The sequence below is a fragment of the Tachypleus tridentatus genome, chromosome 7, assembly GCF_004210375.1.
Source record: "Tachypleus tridentatus isolate NWPU-2018 chromosome 7, ASM421037v1, whole genome shotgun sequence".
Lineage (NCBI taxonomy): Eukaryota > Metazoa > Arthropoda > Merostomata > Xiphosura > Limulidae > Tachypleus > Tachypleus tridentatus.
In genome coordinates, this window is record NC_134831.1 from 82,905,188 (window position 1) to 82,919,527 (window position 14,340).

General features: G+C 34.2%; 1 protein-coding gene across 1 annotated transcript in view; it reads right to left on the bottom strand.

The window, feature by feature from the left end:
- Positions 1 to 10,512: 10,512 nt before the first annotated feature.
- Positions 10,513 to 14,340, bottom strand: part of LOC143256068 (uncharacterized) — an 88,987-nt gene continuing 85,159 nt past the window's right edge. The window contains exon 7 of the mRNA XM_076512743.1: positions 10,513 to 12,203. Coding sequence (XP_076368858.1) covers positions 11,919 to 12,203 — 285 coding nt within the window. The 3' untranslated portion in view covers positions 10,513 to 11,918. The remainder of the gene's footprint in view (positions 12,204 to 14,340) is intronic.

Genomic DNA, 14,340 nt, shown 5'->3' on the forward strand with positions numbered 1-14,340 from the left:
GCTTATGAAAGAGATATTCGATTGTCTTCACTACAGCCAAGCTTATTGTGATATAGATTCAGGCAAAACGTAGTAATCTAGATAGCATGTAGTATATTTACAGCCAAGTAAATAAATAAGTAAATTAGTCGACAAAAAATTACACTACAAAGTTTATCATAGTGAAATACCCGATGTAGCTAACTGTTAAACCTTAAAAGTATATTGTTTGTAAAGTTAAAAGAAACGCAGTATAACTCATTAATTAGGTCAATTAAACAGATCCAAGTCTATAGGCAGTCTCAACAAGTAAATAGATCCAAGTCTATAGACAGTCTCGGCAATTAAACAGATCCAAGTCTATAGACAGTTTCAACAATTAAACAGATCCAAGTCTATAGACAGTCTCGGCAATTAAACAGATCCAAGTCTATAGACAGTCTCAACAATTAAACAGATCCAGTTCTATAGGCAGTCTCAGCAATTAAACAGATATAAGTACATAGGCAGTCTCGACAATTAAGCAGATTCGGGTCTCTAGGCAGTTTCGACAATTAAACAGATTCAAGTCTACAGGCAGTCTCGGCAATTAAACAAATCCAAGTACACGAGCAGTTTCGACAGTTAAACACATTCAAGTCTATAAACAGTCTCGACAATTAAACAGAACCAAGTACGCAGGCAGTCTCGACAATTAAACAGATCCAAGTACACAGGCAGTTTCGACAATTAAACAGATCCAAGTCTATAGGCAGTCAAGTATAGTATCGGTTATGAAATTTGTAATTCAAGTTTTCTTGGACTGCTTTAATGGGGAAGATCCTACCGTTATCGAAAACAAAGTCTCCGAAATCCAATTTCAGCTAAATTTGGAGCAACGTGCACATTAATAAAGTGAAGACTACGGTATCAAAAAAAGAGCCCTACAACCCATTAAGCCATTGCGAGAAGTTGGTAAAAATTAAGACAATGAACAAGGATTTCAAAAACTTTGGTGTCGATAACAATAGGATCTTCGTAATGTCCGTGCCCTTTGACTTTACATGATTTGATAACCTTCCCCGTAATTCCACAAAATAAATAATATGCATTATTATTGTACTGAAGAATGATCTGAAATCTGCTAAGAAACAAATACATAGGAATCAAACTCGTCGTATATGGTGTCATCGCTCTTACTTGTGAGATATAATATTAGCATACAGCTCTTCCCAAATGTGCTTACTATATACATTCTTTGGAATCACTTGTTGCTTATGAAGTATAAACAGGTATAAATATTATCCTAAATGAAGCAAACAAAAACAGTACTATAACAAGTAGGAAAATAAAACATACAAGTTAACAACAAAGAAAATAAAACTATTTTCTCTGAAAATCCTGTATTTGCAGCAACAGTATATTTACCTTTATTCACAACTTAGTGATCTAATACTCGAAATATTCCAAATTTGTAGGGAAATTAAGGAAGTAAGGCATGAATAAAAACTGTCATAGAAACTGAGGGGGTTAAAAAATTTGGAGGTCAAACCAGTTGATAAGAATAACTACTTAACATGAATTACGTATATGACTAATGAGCTGCGTGATTAACTGCTACTCAAATTGTGTGTTTAATATACTGAGTTTAAAGTTGTATTTTTATTTATATTACCATTATTCGAAACTGTTTAACTGTCTAATGAAGCGTGACGTTCTAACTTCAGATATATTTTCCTAGCTGTTTATGCAACCAATTCTCGTGGGTCTATGACTTTACTAGTTACAGGGCATCTACTAATATGTGAATTGCATTTACAAACTAAAACAAAAGTACCATTTACGTTCACCAAACATGCTCGCCCTTTTAGCCGTGGGGGCGTTACAATGTGACGGTCAATCCCATTATTAGTTGGTAAAAGAGTAGTCCAAGAGTTGGCGATGGGTGGTGATGACTAGCTGCCTTCTCTATAGTCTTACACTGCTAAATTAGGGACGGCTAGCGTGGATAACCCTCGTGTAGCTTTTCGTGAAATTCAAAAAACAAACCATTTACGTTGTAGTTAATGCCACTAATTCCTGTTGGGATTTCATAAACAATGATTGATTTAACCCATTGTCTGTGTCTGTTCATTACACTGAGCGTTGTGACAGACATACTACGCATATATATAGTCACATTGCACTTGTATTATAGGCTGTTACTTCTAGCGCGAAATTCATTTCAGTTTGAGCTTTCTCTAACAAGTTTGCAGCCAGAGAAACGAGTTACAGAGCCAAATGTATTGTTGATGACAGGTACTGACAATTCTGAAGGTGTCTTAATATTAGCGTTGATTATATGACAACAGGTAGTGAGAGTAAAGCTCATTTGTTTGTTGATGAGAACTCTGAAGTTTCAAACTCGGTTGAAAGTGAGGCTCACGGTGAAACATTCACAAGGAAATGGGAATGTATTGATGAAAAATAGATTCGATGTTGTGAGTCACAAAGCTATACAATGACCCATCCATCTGCTGTGTGCCCAACACGGGTATAGAAACATGATATTTAGCGTTATGAGCCTACAGATTTACAAATGAGTCACATGTGGGCGGTGCTATAAATACAGAATTGGTGAAGTGCAACAAAATACAGTAGCCAACTGAAAAATCTTCTACACATGATTGAAAATACATAACAGGTCTAACGAGCTAAGGAAATAAATAATGGGTCTATCTAGTTAAGGAAAAAATAATGGGTCTAGCTAATTAAGGAAATAAATAAGGGGTGTGACTACTTAAGAAAATAAATAACGAATTTAACTAGTTAAGGAAATAAGTAATGAGTGTAACTAGTTAAGGAAATAAATAATGGGTGTGACTACTTAAGAAAATAAATAACGGGTTTAACTAGTTAAGGAAATAAGTAATGGGTGTAAGTAGTTAAGGAAATAAATAATGGGTGTAATTAGTTAAGAAAATAAGTAATGGGTATAACTAGTTAAGGAAATAAATAATGAGTCTGTCAAGTTAAGGAAAAAATAATGGGTCTAGCTAATGAAGGAAATAAATAAGAGGTGTGACTACTTAAGAAAATAAATAACGGGTTTAATTAGTTAAGGAAATAAGTAATGGGTGTAACTAGCTAAAGAAATAAATAATGGGAATAACTAGTTAGGGAAATAAATAATAGGTGTAACTAGATACGCAGGAAGAAATACTCATGGAGAATTACCTGATTTCATGAATAAACTAACTATAACGGGATAAGAAACAAACAGTTTGGATTCTAACAAACCGCTATGTCTTTTCGGTGGTATGGTGTCAATAAATAAAAATATTAGCTTTACAATTTTCACAGATTTTTTTTGTTTTTCAAATTCAATGACATAAACAAAAGATATCATTAGACTTCAAGATGATTTAAATGTGGTACTTCTTCTTTATCTGGATTCTGTTCATATTTTGGTCCAAACGGTGACCTCTTACCCCCTCTAAAGGATTGTTAATTTGTTTGCGCCGTTTCTTCGAATCCGCGACCCTCAGATTGCAAGCAGAGCGCCCTAACCGCCGAGCCATGCCATGTGCAAAGAAAGCAAACAAAGGAAAGATTTATCCTTCAAAACGTGTATTCAGTGTTATGTACCATTACTAAATATAACCACTGATGAGTATCTAGCCGTATCTTATGGCATATGCTCTTTCATACTACAAATATCAAGCAAACTTGGGCTTGTTGTCGTATTGACACATCTTGTAACACGCAAATGTAAACAAGAAGACAAGAAAAGAAATCCAGATAAATGAATACAATTGAGGAGATACAGTATTGTCCTGGACATGATTAAAGGGTTCGAAAACGATATACACAATGTAACTAGTGATAGTATCTTGAAGATACGACGATGGTCATGAAATTAAAATAGAAGAGTCTGGCAATATATGATACAATAAGAAAAACTATGGTTTAAGGGTCATCTGAAATCGTGTCATAAAAAGGACGTGTTCGCCTTTCAATTAAATTAGCTTTCAATGAATTTTGCTGCCTTAACTCCGTATTGTCCGAAAAAGAAAAAAGTTGTTGTACTAAATTTTGTTGTACGTATTTTGGATGGCTGGTCAGAAATTGACATGACAGAAGTTATAGGTCAGAATCTCCCTAGATTACAGCGATATAAATAATAGAGTCGATACTTTTGACAAGGAGTTAAGGAGCTGTTTAGTGATACACCATTGACGTATGATGTGTAAACGTTTTGGTTTCCTTGATTCCTGATCCAGAATGGAACAGCAAAAAAGATTGCATTGGGACCCTACAGATAGTGGACGATATAAAACAAGTTGGTAATTTAGGAGTTAATAGGTTTACTATGGTTGATGCTGAATTTCCATTGTCCATGAGAATGTTTCTGTGAAACACAAAGATCTGATATATTTAGCATCTTTTTTTTTTTAATTTCGCGCAAAGCTGTAAGAAGGCCATCTGCGCAGTAAAATTGTGGTGATTAAATATTAATCTTAACATGATTAATAATCTATACGATTATTGAAGTGCAAGTGCTAAATTACAAGCCATCCTTTTATTATCATTTTGTTGGTGTCCTTTAGTTCACAGCTACACAATGGACTAACTGCATGATGTTCGCCATGGTGAATCGAACCTTGGATTTAAGCAACGTAAGTCTATAAGTCACTGGATGGGAGGCACACCCTGTATATCATTACCACTTAACTTACGTCATATGTTCAACGGCTAATTTACTGCTGTTTTCAGATAAATTTTTCAAGGAAACTTATGTGGTGTAAGTAAGCCGGTATTCGATCCCTAGTCTTCTCCTTAAAAAGGGCAGATCTGTTATTCATCAGCCAGGGCTCTCATCTCGTATCTTCAGATTAGCTAACTCTATGAATTGTTTCAAGAGCTGTGCCCAGCTCGAGCGGACCTCTTAGTCAGGCTAGCTGAGTTTTCTGTGAGTTAGACAAACACTGAATGCTTCTGCTATCTTTTTTTTTGCCCTCATGTGTAGCTCATGCCTCATTATTTCATTATTATTCAATTTTAATATGTGATCTTCTCCGACATGACGAGCTATGTGAGTTTTAACATAAATTCCACAATGCTGCTTAGCTTCAGAAGGGTAAATTCCTATAATTAATGCCTTTGAGAATAGTGAAATCCATTTTAACTATATATTTTATTTAGGTGAAAAAAACATATCCATTCAGTCAAACAAAAGGTAGAGAGCCTTAGATCTTAAAAAAATTGAGAAACATAGTAGATAGAATATGTCTTTCACAACAACCAATCTGCAAACTCAGTTTAACAGAAGAACGCAGAGAAACAAATTTAAAGCTCCATCTGTAACTTGATTTATCGCTTGTGACTGAATTATGTAGATTTTTGGGAATTACGCCTCTTACCTTTATTTCTTCAAATAAAAACGCAATAAATATAACATTCATTCCACTTATGTATAAAGTTTGGTCTTATTCTTTCGCTGTGCCCTTGTAGAAAAACTCAATAAAATATATATGGTGTGTATACCATAGGTATCAAAACCCAATTAGATATCTAGCTTTAAAAGCTCTCAACTTACTGAGGAGCCAGCAGGGCACTACTGCCTCTCTGCATATGCTTATCATGGTTTTAAGGGTGAAAATGGTGTAGCTATTTCAAGAAGTTTCGTGTGTTTTATCCTATTGGACATTACTGTGTCTGTTTTTGGTTTTAAATACGCTTTGGTTATGCATTAGGTGGATTCTAAGCTGGTTGGCACAGTTTAAGCAAACAGTGATTTTTGAGAGATTTTTGTAACGAGGAAAGGAATATTCCTCAGTACATTACGGCTTATTTGCTATGCTAATAATTTCCCAGTCAATAAGTAGCTTTGCGTCACTATTTACTACACCCAATTTTCAGATGGCGCTGCTTATATATTTATTTAGCTCTACAAGTAATTAGATTGGTCAATGAGTACGACATGCTCAAGTGAAGTTTTGTAAAACATGTTTAAAATTAAAGTTAAAATTACTTTCCTAAGAATCACTCTTTGAGTAATTTCAGATACCAAACATTATCAGTTTTTATTTATGTTGATAAATTGATTTTTAGATAATAAAAAGAAAATCACAATTTTCTCGTATAATTTTTGTCGTTTATGACACAGAACTATTTAGCATGTTCTCAGACATAGATTTAACCAAAACTTCCCTAAAACTGAGTATACTGGTTGGTCTTATTAGAGCAAATTTGAGCGTGATCAGAGCTTTATCTTTTAGCACTGATGAAACTGTTTGAAGTCAACATAAGATCGTGAATATCTTGCTATTTGGGAAAACCTTTTTTCGAATGTTAATAAACATTTTGTTATGGAAAAATTGACGATTAAGTTACTAAACATTATCATAATATTTCTGCAAAAGTCTGTGTTGAATTTTAAGTGTTTGTTCTGACAGTTCTATGAACATCTGTGACAACAATTTTTCGTTTATATCTTGTGAATAATATGGTGACAAACGCCTGTCACTTGTTTAAATAATTCAGTCTTTCTTTCAGAATGTTTGGAGCTGAATATTGGAAATATTCAGAAACATGACAGTTAAGTTTACTTTTTAATGAAACCAGACTAAATAAGATTCAGTTTATTCGTGTGAGACCAAGAGTAAATAATCCTAAGGAAGTAACTAAACCTTTAAGTGCAATTGCTTCAGTGCTACATTAGAAGCACTTATTATACGGTACCAGTAGGATCAACTTGGTGGATAGGGAACTTGATTCGCAATCTACGAGTCGCAGGTTCTAAACCCATCAACGAACATGCTCACCATTTCATCCGTAGGATCCGTATAATATAACGGTAATTCCATTTCTCGTTGGTAAATAGTAACCCAGTGTTGACTACCTGCTTTCTATCTAGTTTATCACTTCAAAACTAGGGAAGGATAGTTATCGACAGCTTTGCGCAAATTTCAACAACTACAGTAGTGAAAACTGTTTGTGTAAATTCAGTAGTTTTAGTCGAGATGTAATGTCTAAGGTGTCTCCCTTGAACATACTATCTTTCTTAAAGAATTTTGTAGTTTTAGGTTATATATATATTATTTTTCTATAGTTTAAAACACCATCTGTGATTTAAAAATTAATTAATTTTTTCAACTTTAATCACGTTTCAGAAGCGAGCATTCTTCATCGTCAAGAGAAATCAACTGATTCAGTGTTTTATTCACATAAAATCGTGTTTCTTATTATGCCAATAGCAACTAACATGTTTCGATAAATAATATGACATCTACAAATGAAACAGACTCTGCATAAAATGATTCGTCAGAAAATGACAAGAGAATGATAATATTACTGTTGCATTGAATTTATTGGCTACATGTCCTGTTGCTTTAAACCAATTAGAGAATAATATATTTTAATAGCTTTCCAGAAGTCCGGAAATTTACTGACTTACATCGCTAGAAACTAGGTTTCGATACTCGTGATATGCAGAGCCCAGATAGTCCATTATGTAGCTCTGTGCTTAACTACACAATGGACTATCTGTGCTTTATCCACCACGAGTATCGAAACCCGGTTTTTAGCGATGTAAGTTAGTAGACATGCTTTTAGGAAGTAATAACACCGGATATAGAAAAAAATAATTGTTAAATTTTAACCGAGAGTATGGGTAAAAATCCAAGACTTTTCTATCAGACTAACTTGTGAGAATTTTCTGGTGAACATCCACTAGTCTATCAGACTAACTTGTGAGAATTTTCTGGTGAACATCCACTAGTCTATCAGACTTGTGAGAAGTTTCTGGTGAACATCCACTTAGTCTATCAGACTAACTTGTGAGAATTTTCTGGTGAACATCCACTAGTCTATCAGACTAACTTGTGAGAATTTTCTGGTGAACATCCACTAGTCTATCAGACTAACTTGTGAGAATTTTCTGGTGAACATCCACTAGTCTATCAGACTAACTTGTGAGAATTTTCTGGTGAACATCCACTAGTCTATCAGACTAACTTGTGAGAATTTTCTGGTGAACATCCACTAGTCTATTAGACTAACTTGTGAGAATTTTCTGGTGAACATCCACTAGTCTATCAGACTAACTTGTGAGAATTTTCTGGTGAACATCCACTAGTCTATGCAAACTGAACGTAAAACATCCAGTGAAACTAAACACCATCGAAAAATTACTTTAAAAGAATTATCGAATGATTATCGCTATAGCTACGCGTTATGTCAGATGTACGGAGCCTTTATGAACTAAGTGAAGCTCGAGTTCAATATAGAAACCTCTAAGGAATTTGAGAAGATAAAGAATTCCTCCCCGTCAATCACATATATTTAACTTCGTATTATCTTCTTTAAGGCTTATGCACTTTTACGTCAATTACGTTTTTTCTCGTGTTTTCGAAAAAGCTCGTGAAGTTTAGTACCGTTTTATGAGGAAGTTATTATTCCAGTTATTTTACTCAAATGATATCCTCATAAATTCTTGGCACATTTAAACTTTCGGTCTATTGAGCTGAAATATAGGTAGTCCATGAAGAGGAGAACGGTATAGTTTACTTCATTTCTTGTTGTAAATAAGATTAGGTAAAAATGTATATAGTTATGTGTAAAATTTAAAGGGAAAGTTGCAGTGATAAGGTTGGGTAATAATTAAAAATACACCATCCTAGTTTTGAATATATTCCTTTTCATACTTTTTAAATACGTAGTAATGAAATTACAAAATATTATAAATGAGACATACATTAAGTAGCTTATAAACACAACTACCACTTGTAGACATCAAGATTAAACACAAACAGTTATTTGACAAAAGTTTGTGTGCGTCCGCTTAGAAATGGCTAACCGCTGTACCGATTCTCACCAATCCTGGAATGTGTCCTTAGCTCCCAGTGGCTCAGCGGTATGCCTGCGGACTTACAACGCTAAAAACCGGGTTTCGATACTCGTGGTGGGCAGTGCACAGATAGCCCATTGTGTAGCTTTGTGCTTCATTCAAAACAACAACAATGTACCCTTAGGCTTCCGCAAAATGACATATCGGGAAGGGGAATCATTCGTTTAAAACATCCCTTGTCCCTCTCGGGGGCTTCTCGGTTTGCTTACAACTGACAGTTTACTAAACCGATTGTCAACAAACTTGCCATATAGTCATATAAATAAAATTTAAGATTGTTCGTTTCATTATAATGCCCCAGGGCTGAAAGGAGAGCATGTTTGTTGGAAGAGAGATTCGAAATTGCAACCTTCAGATTGCGAGTCAAGCGCCTTAACCCACTGCCCAAAATGCACCAAACGTGTTCCCCTTTCAGCCGTGGGGCGTTGTAATGCGTTTGTCAATCTCACTATTCGTTGGTAAAGAATAGCCCAAGAAATGGCGGTGAGTAGTGATGACTAGCTGCCCTCCCTCTAGTGTTACACTGCTAAATTAGGGACAGATAGCGCAGATAGCCCTCGTGTAGCTTTGCGCGAAATTCAAAACAAACCAAACTTCCTCTTACACATCAAGTGGAATTTCAAAGTTAGAAAACAAACATAGAAATCACTGTTAGAACAAAATTTATTTGTGAAACGCATAGGTATACATTAATTACCTTTAACTTAACTAACAGAGCAGTAAAAAGTTAAAAGTAAAAAAGATAATATTCAAAGATATGTAAACATCACCTCAAAACTTTGTAAAATATTCACCCGATACCTCTTGCTCACCATTACAAATATAAAATCAACTCGTTTGTGTCCAGTACTTTAAATGTATGTGCATAGAAAAAAATTAATTCTAAAAATATATATATATTACGTTTGTTATATACACAAATAATAGATTACAGTAAATCGGTGGGACGCAGATTACATATAGTGCTGCACTCTTTAAGCATCATTTCGAACAACTCACGAGCTAAAAACACAAATCGGTCCTGCTATGGTGTTACACCTATATAAACCAATTTTCCTATATATATATATGTGTGTGTGTGTGTGTGTGTATGACGCCAAGTAAACATATTTTCTTATAACGGAAAATACCACTCACACAAAATATATATAAACATAATAAATAAATTTAAATACGATATGGTCGATATATCTACTTTCATTATTTTAATCTCCAAACCGGGTGAAACTCAATATCTCATGTTAACATATATTTGTTACATTTGATTAGCACAACATAGGGGACCAGCCAATATTCAATCTTGGAAATAAATATATACATTCATATAACAAAATAGTATTATGCAAAACATTAAATTGTTAGATTTTATCTTTAAATCTACAACTAAGCAAATGTTAATAGTTGAAATGCATAAGTTAGAAATCTTAAGTATATGAAGACGAAAGAAGAGTATTATTTGGACTATTTATAAATAGGTGTCATTTCTTAAACTCTAAGAGAGAGGGCGCTTATTTTAGTGTCTGTCGTTAGTGTTGCAACTAAATATTAAAATTAGCGGAATTACGTTTTAGTATCAAAACAACAACAGAGCGTTCTTGTAACACAAACAAAATATTTAACAATATATATATGATATGTATATATATTTGATTATATAAGATTTCATAAATAAATAAAACAGGACATATGACACTATATATATCTGTCACCAATTGAGGAAACTGCGAAATGAATAATTTCCTCAAAAGTCTTAATTTTTGAAAATACTATGTGGAAAAATTAGTGTATAATAAATCATTTTTGTAAATATTTCAAACTTCTAAGATACAGTGTTGAACAATTAAAGTGCGTAGTAGACAATTACCGTAAACATTCAAAACGTTTAAAACACAAAGTCGAGTAAATAGAATTTGAAATGAACAGTTTTCGTATACATTTAAAACTTCTCAAATATAGTGTTAAACAATTAATGTGAGTGTGAAATGAACAGTTTTCGTACACATTTAGCAAGTCTAAAATACTGTGTTGGACAGTTAGGGTGTGAAATGAACAGTTTTCGTACACATTTAGCAAGTCTAAAATACTGTGTTGGACAGTTAGGGTGTGAAATGAACAGTTATCGTACACATTTAGCAAGTCTAAAATACTGTGTTGGACAGTTAGGGTGTGAAATGAACAGTTTTCGTACACATTTAGCAAGTCTAAAATACTGTGTTGGACAGTTAGGGTGTGAAATGAACAGTTTTCGTACACATTTAGCAAGTCTAAAATACTGTGTTGGACAGTTAGGGTGTGAAATGACAGTTTGCATAGATATTTGGAACCTCTAGAATATGTTTGACAAACAAAATGTGAAATTCGCAATTTCCATAGTAATAGTGTGGACAACAGGCACAATCTTGTAACAAACATAATGATGTACTTATGATGTGTATGAATGCTTCATATGTTATATAAATTAATGAACCATTCGCTACTTTATTTCACTCTCTGTTTAGCTATCAAAGGCCAGATTGTTTTAAATAGATTGCTAATATTTTATTAAAAATATATGTCATTCAATGGTCTTCAGCATTTTGTTCGGTGACAGCTTAAAACTTTTTATGTGTTTTAGTGGAAAATGTTTCGTTTTTCTCCACATGATCAGGTGAATTTTGTTACATCCTGTAAAAGATAAAGTTATGAAAGTCGGGAAATAAGTTATAATATTTACTTTTGTGACTTTTCTCGAAAACTTCTGACTGTGTGTAAACAAATATCTGTTTCTAGTTTGTTGTTGAGAAATGGTTTAAAGAAGAAACAAACAAACAAAAGGATAGATGTCATAGGTGAATGTCCAACTGTTTGCTTTGATAAGAAGATACTTTTATGGCTTGTGTTTTTAATAACTATACATCGTTTACTAGCTTCACCAGACTACAAATTCACAAAGTGCACTATTCTCAGATTATGTGTCACTGTATTTATGCTAGAACGAAACTCTGATATTATCTAAATGTTAATCGGTAACAACCTCTGTCTCCAATTAGACGTGAATACAACTAGCAAACTATTTATACAATATGCTTGATCAAGTGATAACCACTCCTTTATGAACACATGGCCCACTAACGCCTTCTAAGAGGGATGGCCATAGGTAGGTCTTCACCTGGTTTGATTCTTGGTTAGATGAATGAAATCTCACGTGCATATCCCTTCGGAATACTCTGCTTTCGTAGTCAATGACGAAAGGTGGTGACTGGGTACTCAAGCCCCATGCTAGCCGGATACAGTCCCGGATGTACTGCATGAGGCCCTCACAGTTCTTCAGACACGGGTAATCGTACAGCGTAGCCCAGATCTGAGAGCAGACTTCCTGAAGACAAGCAAAAAACCGAAATGTTAGTCGTGATTAAGAACAGCTACGATTACACTGAAAAATAAATTGATTTATAAACATTATTTTAGGTCTTATTAGGTTGGTATTGTTGTCATATTTCGGAAGAACAAAGAGAGTCTTTGTCAGTTTAGTCAAGTGAAATTTCAAAAGCATGTTACATAGTGTTTGACATGTTCACGAACATTTGCTCAATACTACAGTTACATACTCTCAAACACATGCATGGAAAACACGTATACCACAAGAAAGTTAAGTCATTTTATAGGTATATGTAAGCTGAGGATAATAAAAAACTAGCTTATTTAAAGTTTTGCGTAATTTAAATGTTAATGGAATATAATCGATACTTGAAACCGTCATTGTTTGGGGAATATCCTTAGTTAAAGAACTGAGGAAAACAATACAATTGTACGTTTCGTAAACACACCATTTATCATGGCCACGTTTTTGCCAGTAAAAACATTATCGGATTCAGACTGAAATAATTACATCTTGCTACAAAACGTATCAGTCTGTACCTCATGATGCCTTTACTGGCAGAAGCGTGGCCGTGATAAATGGTGTATTTGTGAAATGTACAGCTGTACTGTTTTCTTCAATTCCGATAATAGGATTACGGCCCAAAAGGTCGCTAGTTATTATGAGTTTTTCCTTTATGACATCACAATCTTATAATTATGCCGGTATATCAAATTAGTTGTGTTGATTATAACATTATTTGCTTGGTTCTGGTTTACATAGTAGCTAGCTTTGATTAGGAGATATGTATATATATATATAACGTGAATCTAGTTTCAAATGGGAGCATACCCTACGTTAACTTATGACCTACATGAAATTCATTCCTATCAGGAATAATTATATGACTAATTACATTGTGCATCAGACCTTAGAAGCAGTTTAATTATTAGGTTAGTATCAAAGTGCCCAATACAATTATAAGTGGCCACTGTTCAATGTCTTAGTGAAAGCCGTATTTGATTACATATGAAGTAAAAAAATAACTACTTTACGATGGTCTATTTAAAGCTAATAGGTCAACCAAAAATTAAGAGCATGAGAAGATTCATCCCACACTAAGTTAATATGTTTCAATAATTGTTTGTTTTTGCGGTGAAGTACAATGTAGTAAACTATAAGTTATCTGTGACACACTGTTTTGAATGAAAACATAACATTCAGTTTTAAAGTAGTGCAACTAACCCGACTCATCATCAGGTTACTTCGTTCTTGTTAATCTACAGAACACAGATTATTGTTAATCTACAGAACACAGATTACAGAGGTTGGGTAGGTTATATTAAAATTACTTAGGCTTGGCACGGCCTGGTGCTTTGGGCGATCAATTCGTAATCAACTTGTCGCTGTTTCGAATCCCTATTACAGAACATGGTCGTCGTTTCAACTGTTGGGAGTTATAATGTACTGATCAATCTCATTGTTCGTTGGCAAAAGAGTAGCTCAAGAACTGGCAGTAGGTGGTATTGACTAGATGCCGACCTGCTCGTCTATCACTGCTAAATCAGGGACGGCTACCGCAGATAGCTCTCGAGTAGCTTTGAAAAAAAATTCAAAACAAACCAAACCTTAAAGGATATTGAAATCTCTCCTTATAGTTACGTCTGGCAAAACTCTATGATGATCTTGTGTCTTGAATATGGTCCAGAGCGTATTTTCTATGACAAAAGGCTCCGTATTAGGTTGTCATGTTTCAAACAACATCTCTTAAACGCTGCTTTCTCATAGGATGACGGTTTTCTTTAGCTCTTTTCAACAGTTTTGTCGCGCAGAAGTCCATAGGCCAGATGTAATGCCAACTGAGTGTATACAAGCTAGGACACATCTATTCTTGTCGCTTTTACAGGTGAAAATCTTTTTTGATTATGTTATGTTCTATTTGAACGGCTTTCGTCATTGACTTTTGTGCTTGTAAATTCTCACCTGTTGTAAGATATGTCTCTTTGCTTACCACGGTTGGGGTACGACTTGTTGCAGATATCTCTCTGGTTAGTCTTGTTACCCCAATTTGATCCATATTCCTTTGCTTTTTTATTTTTAAACGCATGATCTGAAGAGACCTTTCTAGTCTGAAAATATGAATATTTTGCGTTGG